At 38.1% G+C, this 24369-nt stretch overlaps 1 protein-coding gene across 1 annotated transcript; it reads right to left on the reverse strand.

Annotated features, from left to right (window-relative positions):
* Positions 1-967: 967 nt before the first annotated feature.
* LOC106874355 (uncharacterized) lies at positions 968-23463 on the reverse strand. The gene is made up of 7 exons (XM_014922066.3): positions 23400-23463; positions 13364-13483; positions 10490-11490; positions 4702-4914; positions 3855-4004; positions 3241-3344; positions 968-2199 (listed from the first exon to the last, which is right to left on the reverse strand). Exons 1-7 carry the CDS (start codon positions 23444-23446, stop codon positions 2125-2127), a joined length of 1710 nt encoding a protein of 569 aa, XP_014777552.2. The 5' UTR covers positions 23447-23463; the 3' UTR covers positions 968-2124.
* Positions 23464-24369: the final 906 nt, after the last annotated feature.

Here is a 24369-nt window from a genome sequence, read left to right on the forward strand (position 1 = left end):
ATGTATGTGTGTGTATATGTTTGTGTGTCTGTGATTGTTCCCCCCCCCCCCGCCATCGCTTGACAACTGATGCTGGTGTGTTTTCGGCAAAAGAGACCGATAGAATAATAGGCTTACACAGAATAAGCTCTGGTGTCGATTTGCTCGACTAAAGGCGGTGCTCCAGCATGGCAGCAGTCAAATGACTGACACAAGTAAAAGAATAAGAGAACATAAAACACAGATACGTAAATACATATACCATCATCGCTGCTGCCACCTCCAGCTCTGATTACCTGCCATCACAGTTACTATCACCATCCCATCACTCTAACCACCACCACCACCACCACCACCACACCTCCCTATGTTCCTACCAGTTCTCAATTCTGAGACCAATTCTCCACTCTAAATAGCTTCAAAATAACACACACACACACACACGTTGCAGAATTTATCAAAAGGGCGTGCATGATAGTTCCTACATGAGCATCTACCTTCAGTTTTGCTGGTGTATGTAATTTATACATACACATGTGTGTGCTTATTTACACATGTATGTAGACAAATAAACAGAAACACAGAAACAGACGCACACACACACAGAGACAGACAAACAGACAGATATACACCCATGTGATATTATGTTGCTCCTGTCTGAACATAAACCCGTTAAATCAATGTTTAAGGTTGTGTCTTTTTTTTAAAGTCACAACCTTAACATAAGGGTACACCTACCCGACCAACATGAAACAGTATAGCAGGGAACCCTAATACATAAACACAAAGGTATATGGTACAAACATACTGACGATAATAGGAATAAATAGGGACTTTTAGGGGTCTTCAATAAATGTGAATATCTACATTTGCTAAAATAAGGGTTGTATTTTGTGATTCAAGATGGTTCCATGTCTGTACAAGAGATTGGGAAAATGGTGGAGGAGAGAGAGAGGGAGAGAGAGAGATTCAACATCAACAATGAGCATGAGGTGTGATTTTTATATTTTTTATTTATTAAATAAATGAAAGACAATAGTCGATAATAACGATCATGATGATGATGATATTGATATACGTTTTCCGAATGTAAAAAAAAAATAGTGAAAAGAAAGTGTATTTAATGTTTACAAAAGTGCATAGATAAAATGTGCATACGTGAGAGAGATAGTCCGGTTATATATATAGTTTACATGAAGCATTGTCTGATATATATATAAATGTTCTTAATTTTTTTTATAAAGCCAAAATAATACAAGTTACAAGAAATAATATCAGTCTTTTAAATGCACTTTTATCTTGGATGTCAATATTCCAGAATTAGGACCCCCTCTTTGGAGAAGTCAGCTCCAACACCATTTCTCCAAAGATTTCTTGAAGAAGGGCTCTTAACCTCAAAATATTGAAATACAAAATAAAAGGACAAAACATCAAATTGTATTATTTCTTATAACTTATGTTGTTTTAGTTTTATGAAAAATGATTAAACACACACACACACAAGTAAGCACATAAATGCAAAAGTAGGTGGGAAAAAAAGTACTTGAATACCAAAGGTAGAGTAATATCCTTTTATTAAAGCTGCAAAATTTTCACAAAACTGTTACTCAGAGTTTCACGTTCCCATTTCATCAGAATACTAAATTACAAGCATGATTTTAATTGAGTATCCATCACAACTGCCTGACAAATGGGAACACAAAACTCTGAGTAACAGTTGCATGAAAATTTTGCAGCTCTAATAAAAGTACACACACACACACACACACACTCACGCACATATACAAACACATCACACAACCAGTGCACAAGTCCCCACCATATTACACACTTCTGATAGACACACCATGCCAACACCACTCCAAAACTTAAAACTCAACAGCCTTCCAGTTAGCTACACATGACCTAACTTGTAGCATTAGCATGGAGGTTTTAGCTACACATGACCTAACATGTAGCATTAGCATGGAGGTAGAATCAAAATCATTATCATCATTATCCTTATTATTATTATATCACAAAATTCCTAGAAAGCCAAGCTGAAAGTCGACATGGAGGACACAGAGGGGTGGGTTGTATTACTCCTGCCAAGTGAAAATTCAAATTCCGATATTCTGGAGACATGGAGGTATTTTGGATGTACGTTTAGATTCCAAGTCGTTCATGATTGTCCCATAACCATTTATAGTAGTTGTTGAGTTTATGGTCAGTAGGTATCACCTGTGGAGAGAGAGAGAGAGAAACAAAGTGGTTATTATATTTTTATATATATATATATGTCAATATCTATCTATTTATATATGTTGTATGTATGTATATATATATATATATATATATATATATATATATATATATATATACTGTTGTTAATGTCTTTTATTTGCATTTGTATTTGTGTACCATTTCTCCATTTTTCCATCCTTGGTTTCTTATACATTTGCTGCTTTCTTCCAAGGAATCTAGTGCTCTTAGCTTAGTTTTTCCTTGGGTCTGGTCAGATTGGAGCAATCTCAAGTATAACCAGCCGAAATTGCAAAGATAATCTGGAACTTGACTGAAGAAAGAAAACTCCGAATCACCTGTCCTTGTTGTTTTGTATCATCTGTCTGGATGTGTGAGAGAGAGAGAGAGAGAGAGAGGGAAAGAGAGAGAGTGGAAAGAAAGAAAGAGAGAGAGAAAGAGAAAGAGAGAGAGAAAGAGAGAGAAAGAGAGAGAGAGAGAAAGAGAGAGAGAGAGAGAGAGAGAAAGAGAGAGGGAGTGGAGAGAAAGAGAGAGGGAGTGGAGAGAAAGAGAGAGGGAGTGGAGAGAAAGAGAGAGGGAGTGGAGAGAAAGAGAGAGGGAGTGGAGAGAAAGAGAGAGGGAGTGGAGAGAAAGAGTTTTACGTACCATTGTCTGATAAGAGCAACAGATTAAGGTAATTCAGTGTAAATGGAATTCATTCATTGCTGAATTGTAAACACAGGAAGATTTGAGTTCAGCACTGCAAGCTAATGAAACGCTGATCAGTTTTACACTGCTTCCACTGCTTACAGCAATGAACTCTTCTCGCCTGTGGTACCTGTTATTGGCAAGGTACACGATGCAGGAACATATAACGCAGTTATACCTAGATACACACACACACAGACATCCTTTACCTGCTTCCTCACTCTTATCAGTCAGGTGTCCGAAGCAGAGATACAACCCACACTAATAACATCTGGATGCATTCTAACATACCACACACACACACACACACACACACACACACTCAATATTTACCTGTTTCCATTCATTGATACAAAATATTCTGTAAGAATCTTTGCCATATTTTCCGATACCATACAACTCATCAGGATATTTCCAGTTCTTCAGCAGATATTCCTCTGTGAGCAAAAAGCATATACACACATACATTTATTAATATACATACATTTACATACACACTCACAACGACAGTGGCGTCACTTAATTAAAAATTGAGAATATACTGATAATTAAACATTCATTATTAGTTTCTTTAATTAGTTAATCACTAAGAAATCAAATTAAATATGTGTGTGTGTGTGTGTGTGTGTGGTGAGGGGTGGATGTGAGTGGCCTAGTGGATGGTGTGTTGCACTCACAATTTAAAGATCATGGGTTTGAGTCCTGGACAAGTGGAAAAATGGAAGCAATCTTTGATGTTTTGAGCCTATGCTCTTCTTCAAAAAGAGATGAGGAGAGAAAACAGATGGCGAAAGAAAAAAACAAAAAATGGAGAGAAAAGAATGTGTCTGGATTAATGGTTGCAGTATGTGTGTTAAATGCTACAAAGCTGCAGGATTTCATCTTAGGGAGATCCCTTTAAGAACATTTGGTGCCGAAAATATATTTTCATTCTTTGGCATTTTTACCTGAAAATCGGATGATTATCTTGGAGCGTTTTTCATTAAGACCAAGTGGAGTTATCAAACGTGCTATTTCTTGCCAATCAGCTTTTCTTGCGCTATCAGCATCAGGGTAGAGATCAAAGAATTTCCACAACAAAGGAATCGCAGCTTTGCCTAGACAGAAAATATTAAAATAACAGCTTAATATATCAAATATCACACATAATACGTGTAATATGCATAGCATATTGTATATCACATTATCACATGACCAACCAGACCATTGGACATTGTTATACACCACTGGTCACAATGCACTTGGTATCATTTTAGTGTTTGAATGATGACACCCTGCTGGCAAGGCAAGCAATGATTGAGTCCCCACCACCACCACCCCCAATCATTTTTGCCAACCGAGTGGATTGAAGCAAAGTGAAATAAAGTGTCTTGTTCAATGGCAAAAACCAACACCAGGAATCGAACTCACGGCTTCACAACCACAAGAACCCTAACCACTTAAGCCGTGCACCTTCACAATAGAACATTGGCTACAGAATAAAACCATTACCACTTGTCTCGCTTCACTAGCGCCACACCAATGGCATTTTCAAATATGCAAGGATTTTCTGCCACAGACTGGATGTTCCTGAAGGGACAAAGCCTTGTTCTTTTTTTACTACAAAACTGTGATACCAGTCACTTGAGCCCAATCAGTTTTGAAAGGTTAATTTGATTTCAGTCAAAACCAACAGAAAAGGGGAGGGGTAAAACAAGGAATATGAAGTAGTAAAAGACATGCAAGTGTGAGGTGACAACAGGTTCCACTGTCAATCTGCAAGTTTTAATAAGAAATAAAGTTTAGACATCATACCTGTAGTTTTATTAAGAAATATCGTAGCAATCAATAATTTCCATGGGTCATGGAAGAGACTTTCTTGGACAAGGCAGAATGGCGATTTTGGGGGTGTCCATTTTGTTTGATTGAGAATTCGAGGCTGGGCCAATGCTGTCATTTTGTCATCTTTCTTCTGGAAATATTTACTTTTCTGCAGTGATTTTAGACTTTTGGACTTTGATTTAGTTTCTGCAATAAGGAGATAAAAATATATTTCATTTCTTTTTGTTTGATCAATAAGGGAGCATGCCCCTAGCTTTTACTAAACTAGCCATATACCTATAACTTTCATTAAAGTACCCTGGAACCTTCCCTAAAATACTTGGTATATTTATAAGCTTCACTTAACTACCCAGGGTACAGCATAACCTTCATCAAGTCACCCCTGTATGCCAGTCTTCGCTGAACTTCCCAAAGTACTGATAACCACACACACACATGAGTGTATATATTTATATGCATGTATGTGTGTGTGTGTCCTTGTGTCACCTTGTCTTGATACCATGTCACAGTTGTAAATGAGTGTCACTGTCATACAAGCAGTGACCTTCATTTCCAATAGTCTTCTGTGAGAACATGTCCAGCCATGGGGTATTATTACCTTACTTGGAAACAGGTGAGGATTGATGACTGGGAGGGAATCTGTCTCAATAAACTTTGTCCAACCCTTGCAAGCATGGAACAGTGAACGTTAAAATTCTTTTGGGCACTTGCCCAGAAAAGGTTTTTGTTTCAGGGTCTTTATTTTCACAACCTTGCTCACCAAAACTGTATTCTTACCTGCATTAGTAAAGAGATTATGTGCCTCTAGCCAGCAGATCTCATCATCGTTTAACGTCCGCTTTCCATGCTAGCATGGGTTGGACGATTTGACTGAGGACTGGTGAACCAGATGGCTACACCAGGCTCCAGTCTGATTTGGCAGAGTTTCTACAGCTGGATGCCCTTCCTAACGCCAACCACTCTGAGAGTGTAGTGGGTGTGAAACCAATGGTCACTTTCTGACCAGCCATAACCAATGACTACATCAAATATTACTGCTCAAAAAACAAAATGACTGGGTTTTTTAGATTCTGCTTGTTTTTTTTTGGTCTTCTGAATAACTGACCAATACACAGTACTCTGGTCAATGTAGTCAACTAGCTCTACCCACTCAAATTTCTGGTATTGTGCCAAGATTTGAACCCATTAATATCATGATTATTATCATTATTATTTTTAGTAGTAGTAGTAGCAGTAGTGTTGTATTACTGAAGACTACATCTTTGGACTCATTTGTACCAGTAGCATCTTTTCATTCCCCTCCAGGGCCGTATTAAGCAGGGCTTTGTAGAGGCAAACATTTTTTTTTCTTTTTGTTCCAGGACAGGATACAAAGAGGCCAGAACGAACGAGAAGTGTCAACTGAGATGATACACAAGATGAGAAACCTAAAATGGCTAATTGATCTGCTAGACAGAACAGTCAAATTTCCTTTCAATCACACCCAACTCACTTACGGAAGCATAAATAAACCTTGGATAATGTAGTCCTGGATGCATTATCTTTGAAAATAAAGAGCATTATCACGGTTGGTACATATATCAGACCCGACCTAAAGTTCGACATCAGACAGAAAAAAAAAAGATATAAAATACAAAATTATCAAGACTTATTATGGGAAGTAACTCCGATAGATAATATTTTTCATTACTTCCCTTAATTTTTATTTTTTATATTTCTCAAGAATTTGTAAAAAAAAAAAAATTATGAATTTGATTCCAGGAATATTTTTTTCACAAGTTATTCATGGAAGACAGGAACGTAATAAGGAAGTTCATGAAATAATTCTTTTTTGGAATAGCTGATCTCGAAGCACACACGAAGCTATAAATAATGGCATCTAACTATTGGATTGAAAACCCCTTTTGCAAAGAAGATGTCAAAGGCAGCCCCATGGGACACAATTCTACATCTCCAAGCATGCATGCATGTCCGTCCAGGCATGCAGTTGCACCTTGGTGTCGTTCTGTCATTAAAAACTCAGAACATTTCTGTTTCTCTTCTTTCAAAATGGTTCGTGATATTTCTTTGAGAGTTCTAGCCCTACCAGTGACAACTTAAGACTTTCATTCCTCCACAGCTGATAAAATATAGTACCAGTCATATACTAAGGTAGACGACATTCACTAATACCCTTCCCCTCAAAACTGCTAGTTAACTAGATACTTAACTAACCAGCTAACTAATTAATAGTACAATTAATTAGATCAATCCACACATATCAAGAAAATTACTTCTCTCATTCTATCTTCGTTTAATTATATTTAGTCGTAAATGATTTCTCTAATATGTGAATAACATAGCCACAGGTTGGCTACACCAAACAGGAGAAATAGAACTAAATACATGAAAATCCTTATCTAACGTCTGTTTTCCATGCTGGCATGGGTTGGACAGCTTGACTAAAGCTGGCAAACCAGCTAACTGCCCCAAGCTTCAATTGCCCATTTTGGTGGGGTTACTATGGCAGGATGCCCTTCCTAACACCAGCCACTTCACAGAATGTACCGAGTGCTTTTTACATAAACTATCTGCGGAACCAACAACTGATGAAGGATCGTCTTGTTTGTCTTGTTTTCCATTTGTGTCTTTCATTATTCGGAAAAATAATTCATATTCCATGTACTCGTACTTCATTGTTGTACACATTCCATGACGTCCTGTGCCCACATATGCATATATATATATATATCATTATATATTTATACATACACACAAGAGAGAGAGAGAGAGAGAGAGAGAGAAAGAGAAAGAGAGAGTGTGTGTGTGTGTGTGTGTGTGTGTGTGTGTGTGTATGTGTGTGTGTGTGTGTGTGTGTGTGTGTGTGTGTGTGTGTGTGTGTGTGTGTGTGTGTGTGTGTGTGTGTGTGTGTGTGTGTGTGTGTGTGTGTGTGTGTGTGTGGTATTTTGTTAAAGTTGGAAAAAAGCTCCATAAATGTTCTTTCAGCTTTAAAGCACTATTTTACTCTGCCTTTGGTATTTGAGTACTATCTTTCTCCACCTTGTTTTGCATCTATGCATTTACTTGTGTATAAATGTGTGTGAATAGGCATAGTGAGACTAACAACTTGGTGTAGGGCTCAGTATATGTAAGCTTCAAAAGAAAGTATTAGCTGAGTATACAGCAGTAATAAGAAAGAGATGACAAAGAAATAAAAGATTCTCTTATGAAATTCATTTGTTGACAGCTGTTTCTGCATCTCATGGATGAAACAGCTGTGAACAAATGAATTTCATAAGAGAATCGTTTATTCCTTTGTCATCTCTCTTTTTATATATATATATATATATATATATATATACACACACACACACACACATATATATGAAGTTTTTACCCACCAATTTTCATTCACAAGAATTAGCCTGAAGTTAAAATAAAAAACTTCTCCCCACCGTGTCATGCAATGGAAATGAACTCACAACCACGCATTTGGGAGTTAAACTCCTGGACCGTGCATCACAGATTATAAAGATAGAAATGTAAATAAATAAACAAAAATAACCAAAAAAAAAAATAAAGGATAATAATTTTATTAAATAAACAAATATATAAATATGAAAAATAAATTTAAAATATAATAAAATTATCAACAAAAATAATTATTTTTATTATTAAATATGATAGATAATTTGTTCAGGCACACAAGCTCCGATTTATAGAAGAGGAAGAATGGGAAGTGGTTATATGCATGCCTTTCTCAAGAGTGTAGAGTATATATATATATATATGTGTGTGTGTGAAACAATGGCACCGGTGAATTATACAAAAAAATTAAGATATAAAATGCTTTATGAAAACATAAATACCAATAATATAATGGGGGTAGGCTTAATAATTAAGATGTCCTAGGGGCTCCCTTACAGGATCATATAAATAACAGTTAAGTAGTGAGGCAGATAAAGCAACCCAGAATTATAATCTTTTCTCCTACAGGCAAACAACCTGGAATTTGAGAGTGGTGGGGTTAATTGATTATATCGACCCCAGGACTTGACTCATACTTATTCTATCAACCCCCAAAAGGATCAAAGGCAAAGTTGACCTCGGTGGAATTTGAACCCTGAATGTAAAGACTGACAAAATACTGCTAAGCATAAAGTCAGGCATGGAACCGATTCTGCCAGCATGCCACCTTATGTGAATGGAATTATAAAAGACGGCCAAGACGACCTAGAGGCTCCCTCACCGGTTTGTATGAATAACAGTTAAGTATTGAGGTTGATTAAATATTCCAATCAATCGTTTTAAATTGAAAAGCAATTATAAGAGAAATCTAAGACAATTCAGAGACTCCCTCACTGGGTCCAATAAATCACAGTTAAGTACCAAGGTAGATCCACACTACCTACAAATCATCCTGGATTTGAATACAAAACACATTAGAATTATATCCAACACGGCCCACAACGCATATCAAAACACTACCACACCTCCACTAAACACGAGTGGCACTCAACTGGAGATCTCACAGTCACTCCAAATACGAGGCAACACTATAACCAAGGATCTCACCAGGCAAAAACTCAACCCCATCATAGCTAGAATCTCATCTCAAAGACTGGGTCCTTCTTTTTAGGGCCAGAAAATATATCAGCCCCACCCCACCCCACAATAGTTTCTACAGCTGCATGTTCTTCCTAATGCCAACTTTAATAGAAGTCTTCAGATCCATACAAGAATCTAAACTTGGAACATTAATATAAGAAAAAAATATATATAATAATTCTAGAGCCCCTTTTACATACAGCAGTGGACTCCACTTATTGACAGCCAGGTAGACCGGGCCATGGAGTGTCATGTTTCCTGCCAGGTGCATATTAACATAGGTAGATGGCTATAAGCTAAACACTCGGTAGTTCTATCTCACAAAATACTCAGGCTTTTCTTCAGTATTGAGTCCTTCTTTGTTTTCATTGAAAGTTACCTGTCGTTTTTAATTTCATTTAAAAAAAAAAAAAATTTCAAATCGATATAAATAATATATACATATATTATATATATATAGATATTATATATATATATATATATATATGTCATATATGTCCACTGGACAAAATTGAGCAATTGAGGTGAAAGGATAGTATAATCATTTGAATTTTTTTTTAGTTTTGTGTGTGTGTGTGTGTGTGCATGCGTGTGTGCATGTATCTATATATGCATATGTTATTAGAGTTTGGCTCAGTTTCATGGGCATGAACAACACGTCCATCTCCTCAGATATTCAGAGACAAGAAACGTTATGTCATGCTGTCTCTGTTAATGGAACTTTAAACAAAGCCAAACTTATTAAATACATATAACCCCAACTGAATGAGTTGAGTGTTACTTCCTTGCAACAGTCATACACATATATATATATATATATATATATATGTGTATATATATATAATTTATATTTTATACTGTGAAACTTAATTTAATTTTAATTTTTGATAAATTGATTTTAATTGAGTTTTTACCTGTAATTTTGGATTTTTATCCCTAATATTATTAATATAATATACATATATGTATCAGGGGGAAGTGCTTCTATATACACACATTTAATCTATATCTGTGTGTGTGTGTATGTATATACAATGTGTACACATCTGAATAGTCTGTATATAAATGTGTGTGTGTGTGTAAAATGCAATTGCTTGTCTCTAAACACATCCTGAAAATCTGAAGTAGAGACATGAAATTGTGTAGAGAATGCAACAATGCTACCAAATCTCACCTTTAATGGAAGAATTTTGACAACTTTTGGCATCGGCCACTTTGAAATTATCAGCATCACCATTATCTTCATCACTGCCAGCAGCAACTTTAGCCATTTTATTGGGATGCAAGTCTTTTAACAATTCAGGGCCGCACTCCTTTTCCAACTTCCTTTTTTTGGAAAGGAAGCTGGCCAAAGATGGTGAACCATTCTCTTTGAGATGAGATTGTGATGCCAATGTTTTGGAACCTGAACACAGAGGCATGATTTTCTTATCAGAACTAACAGAGTTTGTTACTTTTGAAGAATTGGTGATAAGTTTCTTATTGGAACTATTACTAACAGAGTTAGTGTCTTTTGAAGAATTGGTGGCATTTTTCTCTTTTAATTTTGGGGAACCATTCTCTTTCAGGTGAGATTGTGATGCCAATGTTTTGGAATCTGAACAAAGAGACACATTTTTCTTATCAGGACTAACAGAATTTGCTACTTTTGAAGAATTGCAGGTATTTTTCTCTTTTAATTTCGTATTTTCAGATAAAGCTTGTTTGTGCTTAACTTTAGAATTATCAGTTTTCTTGATTGATTTCACAGAATTAATCGTTTCTTTCTTCAAAGTCGTTTCAAAAGCTTCCAAATCTTTTAACATTAGTTCTTTTAGAGTCGTTCGAATCCGATTTGATACACCTTCTCGTGTTTTAAGATCTCCATTCTCTACAATACTAACCCAGTCTTCAAAATAATTCCAAATGTTAAACTGAAGAGGATACAAATCTTTATATTTCAAAGGCACAGGGAATGCCAATTTTATAACTAGTTTTGGCAACTTTTTGGAACTCTTCTTTACAGGTTGTGTTGGTTTTGCCACAACTTTGGAACTTTTTTTGGGCTTTGCTTGTGTTGTAAACAATGAAGAACTCTTTGAATTAAACTCAAAGTCATCAATATTGAAGTTGAGTCTTTTCTCAGTAAAAAATTCCATTAGTTTTACTCTTGACCGAAATCTTTTATTTTCAGGACTGTGAAAGAGAAAAAAAAAAAAAAAAATAATAATAATACAGAAACACTATTAAAAAACCAGCAAATTAAGATTCATCATCATCATCTTTTAACGTCTGCTTTCCATGCTGGCATGGGTTAGACAGTTTGACTGAGAAACCATGCCAAAGCTGACTGGAGTTTGGTGCAGCCCCTCAGCGTATTAGCCCTGGTCAAACCGTCCAACCCATGCCAGCATGGACAACAGACGTTAAATGATGATGATGATGAAATGAAGACTAATTTTGAAAAAGAAAAATATTTATTGCTTTAACATAAAAATTATACAATATTCAAACAGAAAATTGAAGACAAATATTCTGGGTGTTGATTTTATATTGTGGAAGTTTACGCGCACGCACACACACACACTCCCTCTCTCTCTCTTCTTTGTCTTTATGACTCTTTCTTTCTCATCTATGTACTTTGTTGACGTTTTGAGGTGCATCATCATCATCATAATCATCGTTTAACGTCCGCTTTCCATGCTAGCATGGGTTGGACGATTTGACTGAGGACTGGTGAAACCGGATGGCAACACCAGGCTCCAATCTAATTTGGCAGAGTTTCTACAGCTCGATGCCCTTCCTAACGCCAACCACTCAGAGAGTGTAGTGGGTGCTTTTACGTGTCACCCGCACGAAAACGGCCACGCTCGAAATGGTGTCTTTTATGTGCCACCCGCACAAGCCAGTCCAGGGGCACTGGCAACGATCTCACTCGAAAATCCTACGGGAGCCAGTCAGGCGGTACTGGCAACGGCCACGCTCAAAATGGTGCATCTCATGTGCCACCCGCACAAGAGCCAGTCCAGGGGCACTGGCAACGATCTTACTTGGCTTGCCGGGTCTTCTCACGCACAGCACATTTCCAAAGGTCTCGGTCCGTAGTCATGCTTTTCATTAATAAGTCGGATATAAACTACGGCAGATATTGATAATGGGTACGCATTTACACAAACATAAATACTTGCATGCATATACAGGAGGGGGAGAGAGAGAGAGAGAGAGAGAGAGAGAGAGAGAGAGAGAGAGAGAGAGAGAGAGAGAGAGAGAGAGAGAGAGAGAGAGAGAGAGAGAGAGAGAGGAGGTTGCACGTGGAGAAAACGTAAAACGACGAAGTTAGCAAGGGAAATAAATCTTACAAAACAAATTATTCTATAATTTCTGTAAGAGTTATTTCCCTTACACACACACACACACACACACACACACATCACGTGTTGCCCTGGCATGCAAGCCTCTCTCTCTCTCATCATGACACCAGTGTTGTCAAAGGTGATGTTGCAAGAACTCAAAGAGCTAAAATAGATACCACAGGTTTTTATGCCATACCATTTCAAGAGATGGAAGCACCAGAATGAAGAGAAAAAAATCCAGTAAATGGAGACAAAGATCCAATAAATTTACCTGCTTTTGTATTTCCCTTCTCCGCTAATCCCTTACCTGAACATTATCATCTTCGTTCAGACTAATATATTCCATATTTCATTGACAGTGTGGCCATAACTTTATAGATTCTTCCAGTTATGGCTAACCAAAGTTCTTCTTTAATCTGTAAGTGATGATGATGATGAGAACAAAGAAGACATTCTCTAACAGAAAACCTATCCTGAAAGCTTGCAACAGATTGGACCCTACAAAAGGTACCCATAGGTGTGTGTAGGGGGCTGAACCAGACAACAGATTTAGTCTTTCACCAGGAAGGCCATGCCTGGCTTTCAACTAAGAACACAAAGACATGGAACATATACCATATTGTATCCAATCCATTCCACATCTCTTGATTGGAACTTCAAACCAAACTAAGGATAAACAACAACAAGGGAAACAGAAAATGTAATTAGTGGCTTACCTGTAAAAATAAACATCAAACTTTCCGGCGCTTTTACCATTTGTTCTTTGGACAACACATCGTCTCCATCCAGCAGGTAGATCGCGGGTACTGACGGGGTAGTTCTTGTTGTCTGTACCACTGTAACAACAAAAGACAGACGTGTGTAATCACAAAACAACTAACAGAATACAGTTATATCGATATTTAATATGAGCGTGCTTGTGTGGTAAGAAGCTTGCTTCCCAACCACATGGTTCTGGGTTCAGTCCCACCTTGGGAAAGTGTCTTCTTTAACCTCAGGCCAACTAAAGCCTTGTGAGGGAATTTTGCAAACATAAACTGAAACAAGCCCATCGTATATATATGTGTGTGTGTGTGTGTGTTTGCTCCCACTATTGTGTGACAACCGATGTCGAGGAGTTTATGTCCCCGTAACTTAGTGGTTTGGCAAAAGACTCCGATAGAATAAGTACTAGGTTTACAAAGAATAAGTCCTGGGGTCGATTTCTCCAACTAAAACCCTTTAAGGTGATGCTCCAGCATGGCTGCAGTCAAATGACTGAAAAAAGTAAAAGAACAAAAAAAAATATACACACACACACACACACACACACACACACACACGCAAGCTTAAGGTCTCAAGTTCAGCCCCATTGTGCAGCACCTAGGGAAAATATCTTCTGCTATAGCCCCTGGCTGTCTAATGCCTTGAGCGAATTTAGTAGGTGAAAACTGTGGGGAAGCCCATCATGTGTGTGTGTCTTATGTCTATTTCCAGCATCAGTATTTGGGGGGGGGGGGGTTATGTCCCCATAACTTAACATTTCAGTAAAAGAGTCCAATAGAATAAGTACTTAAAAATGGAGTACTGGGGTGAATTTATTCATGGCAGTGCCCCAGCATGGCCACAATCCAATGACTGAATGAGGTAAAAGCTAAAAGATATCCATATATCACGGTTAATTCATTTTCCAACCCAATCCTTGGACTTTTGAACAACGAATGCTTATTACTTTGGCCCCGGATTGACCAGTACCTTGTGAGTGAAGTTTTGTAAATGGAAACTGAAAGGAAGCCCATGACATGCACCACTTAAGCAATGGTGACGTTTGTGTTCTGCATGAATGACTCAGTGTGGAATAAAGTTTTAGGCTTTATCTTTGACTTGTTGCAGTCATTAAACTGTGGCGATGCTGGAGCACCACCTCAAAAAATCTTTAGTCAAATGAATTGACCCCCCACCCCCCACCTACTTATTTCTTTTTTATTCCTTCGGTCTCTTTCGCTGAATCACTATTATGAAAAAAAAGGGTTGGTTGGCACCATAAGAAATTTTCATCCCAGTCACAGGGTTTCAGGTTCAATCCCACCGGTGCTGTTACAAAATTCCACAAAAACCTGTCTGGCCATTGAGCTTTTCATATTTAAAGAACTAGGGGAAAGTATTTCTTTTCTTGGAAACAGATGAGGGTTGGCAACATTGTTCTTCATCCGATCCATGGAAGCACAGGAAAGGAGGAGATGTCAAAGTAGACATGACAATGAGAATATATTGGGAATTCAGAGAAATGATTTCTCAAAGAAAAATCAACCAACATTAATATTCTGAAATAAACATGAGATATTCTGTGGTGTGATATTGCAGGCAACTGGAACCGTAAGAATTGATTTCCAACACCTCCACCACCACCACCTCAATATCATTACCATCATTTCTACCACCACCACCACCCACACCACTTCTCAGCTATATTAATGTCAGCTTTTTTCCAGACAACAATGGATTGGACAGAAAAAAGAATTACAAGTAATAATTAGCTTAATTTTAGCTCTTAATGAATTATTGATGATTATATATATGTATGTGTGGCTAAAGGATATGGCTATGAAAAGAGATGGTATCAAGGGACAACTGCAAGAGAGAGGGAGGATAAATGGCAGGGTGGGTGAGATGTCCATTCCTTTCTAGCAACCCGGAACCATCTCATTCATTAGCCATTCTACATCCATTAATATTCTCTCCCTCTCTCCCTACATTGAACCAACAATTATCTTTCCTCATACACTACACCTGCCCCCATCTCCCCCACCTCACCACCTGCAGCCTCCCCAACCACATGTCACACCCTGCTCTCTCTCTCTCTCTCTCTCTCGTCCTTCTCTCAACTAGGTCCTCATTCCTATCCTGCAACTGTCCCTTTCACATCCCTCTACCAGCACCGATTTATGCATCAATGGTCAACTCCACCCCTTCTTACACCCACCTTTTAACCTACCCATCTTTACAGCTGTTGCCTACCGCTCATTCCCTTTCCCACTTCCCCAACTCTTGCTTGCCCTATATATTCTTGCAAACCCAAACCCATCCATACCCCTAATTCCTCAGTTCCCATTTATTTCTACTCAATCTGTACCTTCGGGGGCCACCCAAACACCTTGTCACCTCTAGCTGTTTCCAGTCTCACCCAATCCTTTTCACCGCCCCCTCTTCTAAATGCAAATAGCTGTTTACATACATACATACAGAACATTTATATAAGTAGCTATATCCTGGTAGTGGTATAATTGACGATGCAGCATGACGTGTCCATGTAACTGTGTATGCATGCCTTGGTTCTGGCTAAAGAAGATACTACATAAAACAAAATTCCACAAAGGGAAGTAACTCAAAGACGTCCACAGCATGAAATGAAAGAAATCAAGTATGGATGCCCATAAACAGTGACTGACACATGCACACACACACAAAAACTAATTAATGATTCAAAATTTTCATTTTAATCAAAGAATACCAAAACAAAGAAGCATTCATTTGTGACTCACAAAGGAAAAACAGGGAAACAATTTCAAGACAAAAAAAATGAAAGAAATTTCATTCTGATGCTTAACGAGGAAATTGTGTCATCACTAATAAGGGTGCTGACAGCAATTGATCATCAACCTGGTTGGCTCAGTTGGGGCTGACCCAGGGCTAAACAGCAATATTTTGTTATAAAACTTTTATCTTTTTACTTGTTTCAGTCGTTAGATTGCTGCCATGCTGGAGCACCACCTTGAAAAATTCTAAGTTGAATGGATTGACCACAGGACTTATGTTTTTTTAAAGCCTGGTACTTTTACCAAGCTGCTAAGTGACAGGGATGTAACCACACCAACACCAGTTGTCAAGTGCAGGTGGAGAACACACACACACATACAGATATATATATATATATATATATATATATATATATATATATATATATATATATATATATATATATATATATACATGACAGGATTCTTTCAGTTTCCGTCTACCAAATCCACTCACAAGGCTTTGGTTGACATGAGGCTATAGTAGAAGACACTTGCCCGAGGTGCCACACAGTGGGACTGAACCTGGAACCATGTGGTCGGGAAGCAAACTCCTTACTACACAGCCACCGATGTATGTTGATGTAGATTGTCAATGATGATGATGAAGAAGAGGGTGGGAGGGAGGGAGAAGTGAAAATGTCTTCCCTTCCAATATAAAGGACATAATAATTACCAGACAGAATAGCTACACACACGCAGACACATACAATGATATATATATTATGGTACTAACACATATATATATGCAATCACATACACACACACTACACAATGACAATTACAAAAGGACACACACATAAAATGGCATGTAAACAAAGATAAACAGAGATATATAATGATGCACACACACACACACACACACACACACAGAAACTACAGCAGAGAGACTAAAGAATGACATCATCTCACTTCAGCTGATATTGGCAACTTAATGTTGTTGTTGTTGCAACCGTCACCGCGACCACCACCACCACCACCACCACTGCTACTACTACTATTGTATTAGTCATATGACTAATTCCACACACACACACACACACACACACACACACACACACACACACAAATCATCAGAAAATGAAATTGCCTTCTCACAAATGACTATTGTAATGCCTTTTAGCTTTTACTTTGACTGTGGTCATGCTGGGGCAATTCCTTGAAGGGTGTTGGCCAAACAGACTGACCACAGAGACTTTTTTTTTTAAATAAGGAACTCCTTTAACTGAACTGCTAAGTTATAAGGGATGTAAAAAAACCAACACTGGTTGTCATATGGTGGTGGGTGGAACAAACACACACACACACAGATACACAACAGGCTTCCACACACTTTCCATCCACCAAATCCATTGACATGGCATTGGTCAACCCAGGACAATAATATTTTGACATTTGCCCCAGGAGCTGTGCAGCAGGACTGAACACAAAACCATGTGGTTGCAAAACCAGCTTCTTAACCACAGAACCATACCTATACTTACGACCCTTTACAGAGTTTCCAACGTTGGATTAAGGACCTACCCTCAAACCAGAGACCAAGTCAAACAGTTTCTTCAGATATTGTATTTATTGTGGTAACTGTTTAACTCCGGGTTAGACTTGGTAGAGTAAACTTGTAATCAACCACATTATTTTGTCTGTTGCTATTTAACCCTGAGTCGGACCTAAAGAGGCAAATCTATGATCAACAGTATTACTTTGGCCCCAGTTTCCAGCCATAGTAATCTCAACTTTTTTTTAATCAGACGCAATACATCTGAGTTACTGGGTCCCTAACTATTCCACTACCAAATGACACTGCCCCCTTTTTGTACTGAAATGAATTTTCCCACAGACCCCAGTTTTCGAAAGTTCTCTCTTCTCAAAAAAAAAAACTGATTACATTAACCACTGACAAACTCGTTTGCCCAGTTACATCTCACAATTAAAAATTAGAAATAACCCAATAATTAGGTGTGTGCGTGTGTGTGTAATGGAATAATAATTATCTATGTGACAGAGTAATTAATTATCCATTTTATAGGGCACCTCTTTTAAAATTATGAACACAGCTCATGGTCCCCACCCAGTATTCCCTTTGTGGAATTCCAGATAGGGAACAGTTTATCCAGGACTACATTATTCAATGTAATCTTTTTATTTTCTCCTTTGGTTGGACGGATTTCAAAAATGAAGTGGAGGTGGTCACGTCAGTTTCCATAGGAGAATAGGATAAGAGAATGGTAAATGGATGAGAAGAACAACGGAATGGATTCCACAAAAGGAACTGAGAAAGGAGGAAGAGGAGGAAGAGGAGGAGTAGATGGAGGAATGACACTGAAGAACATGACACAAAACTGGTTTGGACCAGAATGACAGCGGACAGGAAGTGAAAGAGGAGCATGGTGAACAGTGACCATCATCATTCTAAAGTCTCCTTTCCAAGCTTTTCATGCGTCAGAGGAGACGTTTGAGCAGAGTTTTCTATGGTTGGATACCTGTGCTGACAGCAACCTACACCTTTTCCCAAGCAATGTAATAATAATAATACATCTAAGACTCAAGCAGCCTCCTCAGAACATGCTCCTCATCCCCATTCAACACATACCCATACCACCACACTCCATTCACCCATCAAGTCCTCAGTCCTCCTCTTGTCAAACATCAAAATGTCAAAACAAGGGAACACACACACACACACAAACAACAATTTCCAATTTCCATCTACCAAATCCACTCCCAAGGCTTTGGTTAGCCTAGGTTTATAGTAGAAATCATTACTCCAAGAGGTGCTACACAGTGGAACTGAACCTGACACCACATGGTTGGGAAGCAAAACTGAAATTCTTTCTTTGTGTAAGCTTTATCCCAGACACCCCAATCAATACCCCACCCTCATGTCCTAATAATTAAAAATATTTCACTCTTCATGACTTCCTAGTTAAAGGATTACTCATAGCAAAGATAAATTGGTCACGTGGTTGAACATTCAAAAAGGAGTTGCAGAGACATCAGATAAGTTCGACTCATCATGTTGCTTAAACCCAAGTCAGCACCGATTCCACAGACCTACGATCAAAAGTGCTCCAACCATCCGGAATTAGTGTGCCCTCAACTAGAGGTTCTTCAACTAACAGATATCAGTACCTGCCCACCAAATAATGGCTTCAAATCTTAGCACAAGGCCAGCAATTTCAGAGTGGGGGGGATTCGATTACATCGCTCCCTTCCCACCCGGGCTCAAAGAGTACTTATTTCATTACACCAAAAGGACGATAGGTAAAGTCGACCTTGGTAGCGTTAAATAATGATGAGACCCCTTCGATTACTATTTTATTCTGGTGGACCCCCAAAGCTACTCGATGTTTAAAAACTAGTTTTATAGAAACTTCTTTCTAAAATCCTATGATGTCTTCCACCCATTAATCTGTGTCGGTTGAACTAATGTAAAATGTTTGAGAAAGAAACCTGGCTGTTTCTTGCAATACCTACATCTAAAGCAAAATTTTCCCAGGGGCCCTATTGTGGATCCCCAAAAATCTCATATGGCCCTTCTGGGGCCATATGGGCCCTGGTTGAGAACCACTGAACATGATAGTTCCCCCACTTGTGTGTCAAGTTTTAAAATACAAAGTTATGATCTGGAGGGGATCTGGCAGCTATTTCTAGCCAGTCAAACTACCATGTAGGGATTCCAGCCAGGCTTCTCTCTGCAAACACCGCCACATAAAGAGAGAGGGGGAGATGAGGGGGTGAGTATATGACTGCTTGATTTGCTAGAAACAGCAGTCATATGATCTTCAGTTTAAATACAACCCTGCTAAAAAAAAAAAAATTACAATATACAATGAAGCCTTAGGCTCAAAACTAGAGTTGGGATGGTCTCCGATGGAAACAGCTGGCCAAGGCAGAGCTGAAAGTAACAACATGAAACAAGAATGACAGTCCAAGTAAGGAGTGGTCGTCAGATTTCAACAATCACATGAACTCTCAGATGGATATGGGAGTGGCTAGTGCTGACCTCTTTTGTTAAGGGTCACTGAATAGAGAGAGAGGATTCGCTCTGGTTTCTGAATGGTGGGAGGGAGGCGGGGGAAGGAAGATTCAGTTGGGATGTACACATGTGAAGGAAAGGTGGGGAGAGAGAGAGAGAGAGAGAATGTGTAAGTCAAGCAAACTGTAGTGGGGGGGGGGGGCTAACATTTCACAATTACTAAGTCCCATCCCTATTAGGCACACACAATAGATTTACTGTAGGGTTAAACTTCTTACGTGAAGGAGAGTGGTCCACTTGTATATATTACACCATACATTGGTATTGCTTGATTGTCCTTCATTGAGATTCTAATATCTGTGTGTGTGTGTTTTAGTGTGGAATACACACATAAGTCATAAACGTGTTACGCAACCTCACAATGGACATAAAAAGAGGGATCGACTGGCGGAGACTATTTGCGTTTCTATTACGTAAAGCTTGCTTTCCAACCGTATGGTTTTCAGTCCAGTCCCACTGCATGGCATCTTGGACATATTCTACTATAGCCCAAGACTGCGAAAGCGCCACCTTGTGAGTAGATTTGGTAGGCACAAACTGAAAGAAGCCTATCGTATACTGCTTGAAAACCAGTGTTGGTTCGTTGACGTCTCTGTAACTTTGTGGTTCAGCAAAGAGACTGGTAGATGTACCAGGCTTAGAAAAATGATGTACAGGGGTCGATTTGTTAGACTAAACCCTTCAAGGTGGTGTCCCAGCATGGCCGCAGTCTAAGGACTGAAACGAGATGAACGATAAAGATAACCAAATATTCTACATTTTAGACTTCCAGTGAAATTGTATTTAAAACTATCGGTGATACAGACTGACTTTAAACTCACACACATTTCTGCAAGTATAAAGTACTGGCTCTACTAAATTTACTCACAAACAGACATTGGTCAGCCAGGAGCCATAACAGAAGGAACTTGCCCAAAATATTAGCTCAGCTGAAAATCACGTGTGTGCACATACACACATATATACACAAATAACTTAATGAAAACTTGTTCCTTTGGTTGTCTTTTCCCTTGTTTTTGATTATTCATTATAATATATAAACACACATACACAATTCTGCCGCTTCCCACCTCCTTCCTCATAATTTTCAGAATGTTTAAGGTTACGACTGTATCAGAATTTCATGTGGAAAAAGAGATTCGTGACTACGCACACATAAATACGGATTCACATTATCACAATTTTTTTTCTAAAAAAATTGACATTTCGTTTTGTAGATATTTATGTCAGCGCACCCAGCAACTTTTTTTTTTTCCAAATTAAATTCCCATATAATCAAAATCTACATCATCTGAAGCGCGTATGTAGAAAAATTTCGGTAGATGCACACTTATGTAGGTATGCCTATATATACGCTAATATCGAACAGTTAGAATAATGCTCAACAAAGTATATAAACATATGTATGTGTGTGTGTGTACTATAAAATATAAGATAAATAAAGTCTATTGTCCTACGGATTTACATTTCATTGGAAACAAAAACATTCCCTACACACGGTGTGGTTCCACTAAACGTGTACCAATAATGGATCTTTTTATTTCAGTACAAAAAAACCAATTACAAATCATTATAATCGATATATATCATCTCTCCTTCCCTGCCACCCGATCTATAGCAGTTGAGGGGTAGAGTGGCGAAGGTAGGTCTCAGAGTTCAACGTCCTGCATTACGGATAAAGGATTAACGGTTGTTGTTTATTTTTAACTGACGGCGGACCCCTTTAGGGCTTTAATGTCGGGGAAGTCCCTTGAATTAGGGGGTCAAAGGGCCTGTGAATGCACCAGTTGGTCTTCCTGTCACGTTGAAGCAGGAGGATGTGCCAGAATTCACGCTGTAATGTTTACAGCTGTTGTTGAACTCCAAAATGGAGGAAGAGACGAACAAGTGCCCCAGATTTGTGTGTATGTGCGCGCGCGCGCGCATTTCTGTGTCTGTCTCTCTTTCTCTATGATGCATGTACGTAGAAGAGTTTACGTAATAGCCATCCTTTGAAGTCCCTTATCACATGGAAAGAAAAAAGGTACGGAGCTGGGGGCTATATGTACACACACCCGCACACAATATTATACATACACGTACACAGTTATAAATATATATATATACACACACACACATACATACACTAAAAAGATAGTTTACAGGTTTCAGGCACTAGACTGCAGCCATACTGGGGCAAGGATTCAGTCGACCACATCGACCCCATTACCAGAATATCTAATACCAATTCCTCTCACCCAGTTAAGTCAAACAGGCAAGTGCTTGCAATGGATCTGAACCGACGAACTAAACAGCCGTAGACCGATTGCTAAACCACAAACCCAATTCATCTCCACTAAATTCAAGTTTCCTCAACGAAATAAATATTTTTTTATGCTACGTGGAAAAGCATGAATACCACACATTCTCGTTCGTTTATACTTGGATCATTCTTTTATACAGAAATCTTCCCCATTGATGATCTCGGCAATCGGGTTTCAATTTCGTGACAGGAAGAAGCTACATGACGGTTAATAGTAATATTAATGGGAGTGGCATGAGTGCCAAAGAATCATCTTCGTGGCACATCAAATGATTTAGAAAATATCTTTACTATACACATAACGATGTACATATACAGATATGTGTATATATATATATATATGTGTGTGTGTGCATGTATATATATATATATATATATAGGCAGGCTGTCAACATTCTTACGCATATACACACGTCTTTCTATTATGTAAGTTAAAGCGATTATATATATATATATATATATATATATACACACACACAATCTATAACATACATTTCAACACGTACACATGCCATGCATAAAACTGAATACACCCATAAAAGTACACACACATCATTGTGTGTGTGTACATAGATGTGTATATAAATATCTATATATATATACATACGCATGTATGCATAAAGTACGGTAAAATTTACTTAAAGTACATTGTATGTAGAAACAGGAAGTAAATAATATCTCTTGCGTATATATACATACACACATATATCACACAAAAGTATGTATATGTATAAATGGAAAGTTATTGAAGAAGTGAATAATGTACAACAAAGACAAATTATAGATACAACAATAGTTGAGTTAATGAAAGTAATTACTTGTAATATTGTTAGAATTAATTAAGAAAAACTTTTCCTTACCAAACTTCAGTCTCTTCGTCTTTTACTGACTTACTCGACGGCGCCATGTTCAAGTTCCGTCTCCTCTCATTCAGTCGCACCCTTTCACTTCACTTACAGCCTCTCTCCATAGCTTAATGTTTATCTAATTCCCTGCGCTGCTCTCGCTTCTATCTCTCTTACGCTTTCACTTTCCTCACACCCTCTTTCTCTCTATCGAAACCATTCCCTTCTCTTTATCAATTTCACTCTTTCACTCCACTTACCCTCTCTCTCTTACTTTTTATCTGACTCAATCCCCTTCTCGCGCTATGTTACTTTTTCACTCCTCTCACTCACCATCTCTATATCATCTTTTTATCTAACTCCCCTTCTTTCACTATCATACTCTTTCACTTCACTTACACCTCCTCTCTATAAATCTTTATCCAACTCACTTCCCTTCTTAATGTCGATCTTAATTACACTTTCATTTGACTCCTCTCTCTCTATTTTACTCTACTCCCCTTCTCTCTATCTATTTATTCTTTCACTTCACTCCCCCTCTCTCTACCCGTCTTACTCTTCACCTAACTCACTCCCTATTAAAGTCACTTCCTATCTCAACATATATCTCTTTCTCTCTATATTACTGTTTCTTTATTTCACTACCCCTCTTTATACTACGCTCTCTCTCTCTCTCTCTCTCTCTCTATCTTAATCTTTATATCTCTCCCTCTCTTACAAACTAACTTATTATCTCTCTCTCTCCCTCTCTATGTTTATATCGTTCTCATTTCTGTAGCTTCTCTTTACTCCTACTTAGTCTGTCTATGTATCTTTCTCTCACTTTGTCTTCTCTCTTTTACTAACTACTCTTACCACTACTTCCCATTTTCTCTCCCTTCATTCCTCTCCTTTCTCTCTCTATATTTCTTTCTTCCTCTCTATTCCTGTCTTTTTTCTCTTACTGACTGCTAATTCTTACCTCTACTTGTCCCCTCTTTCTCCT

The sequence above is a fragment of the Octopus bimaculoides genome, chromosome 20 (assembly GCF_046866305.1).
Source record: "Octopus bimaculoides isolate indiv1 chromosome 20, ASM4686630v1, whole genome shotgun sequence".
In the NCBI taxonomy this organism is placed as follows: domain Eukaryota; kingdom Metazoa; phylum Mollusca; class Cephalopoda; order Octopoda; family Octopodidae; genus Octopus; species Octopus bimaculoides.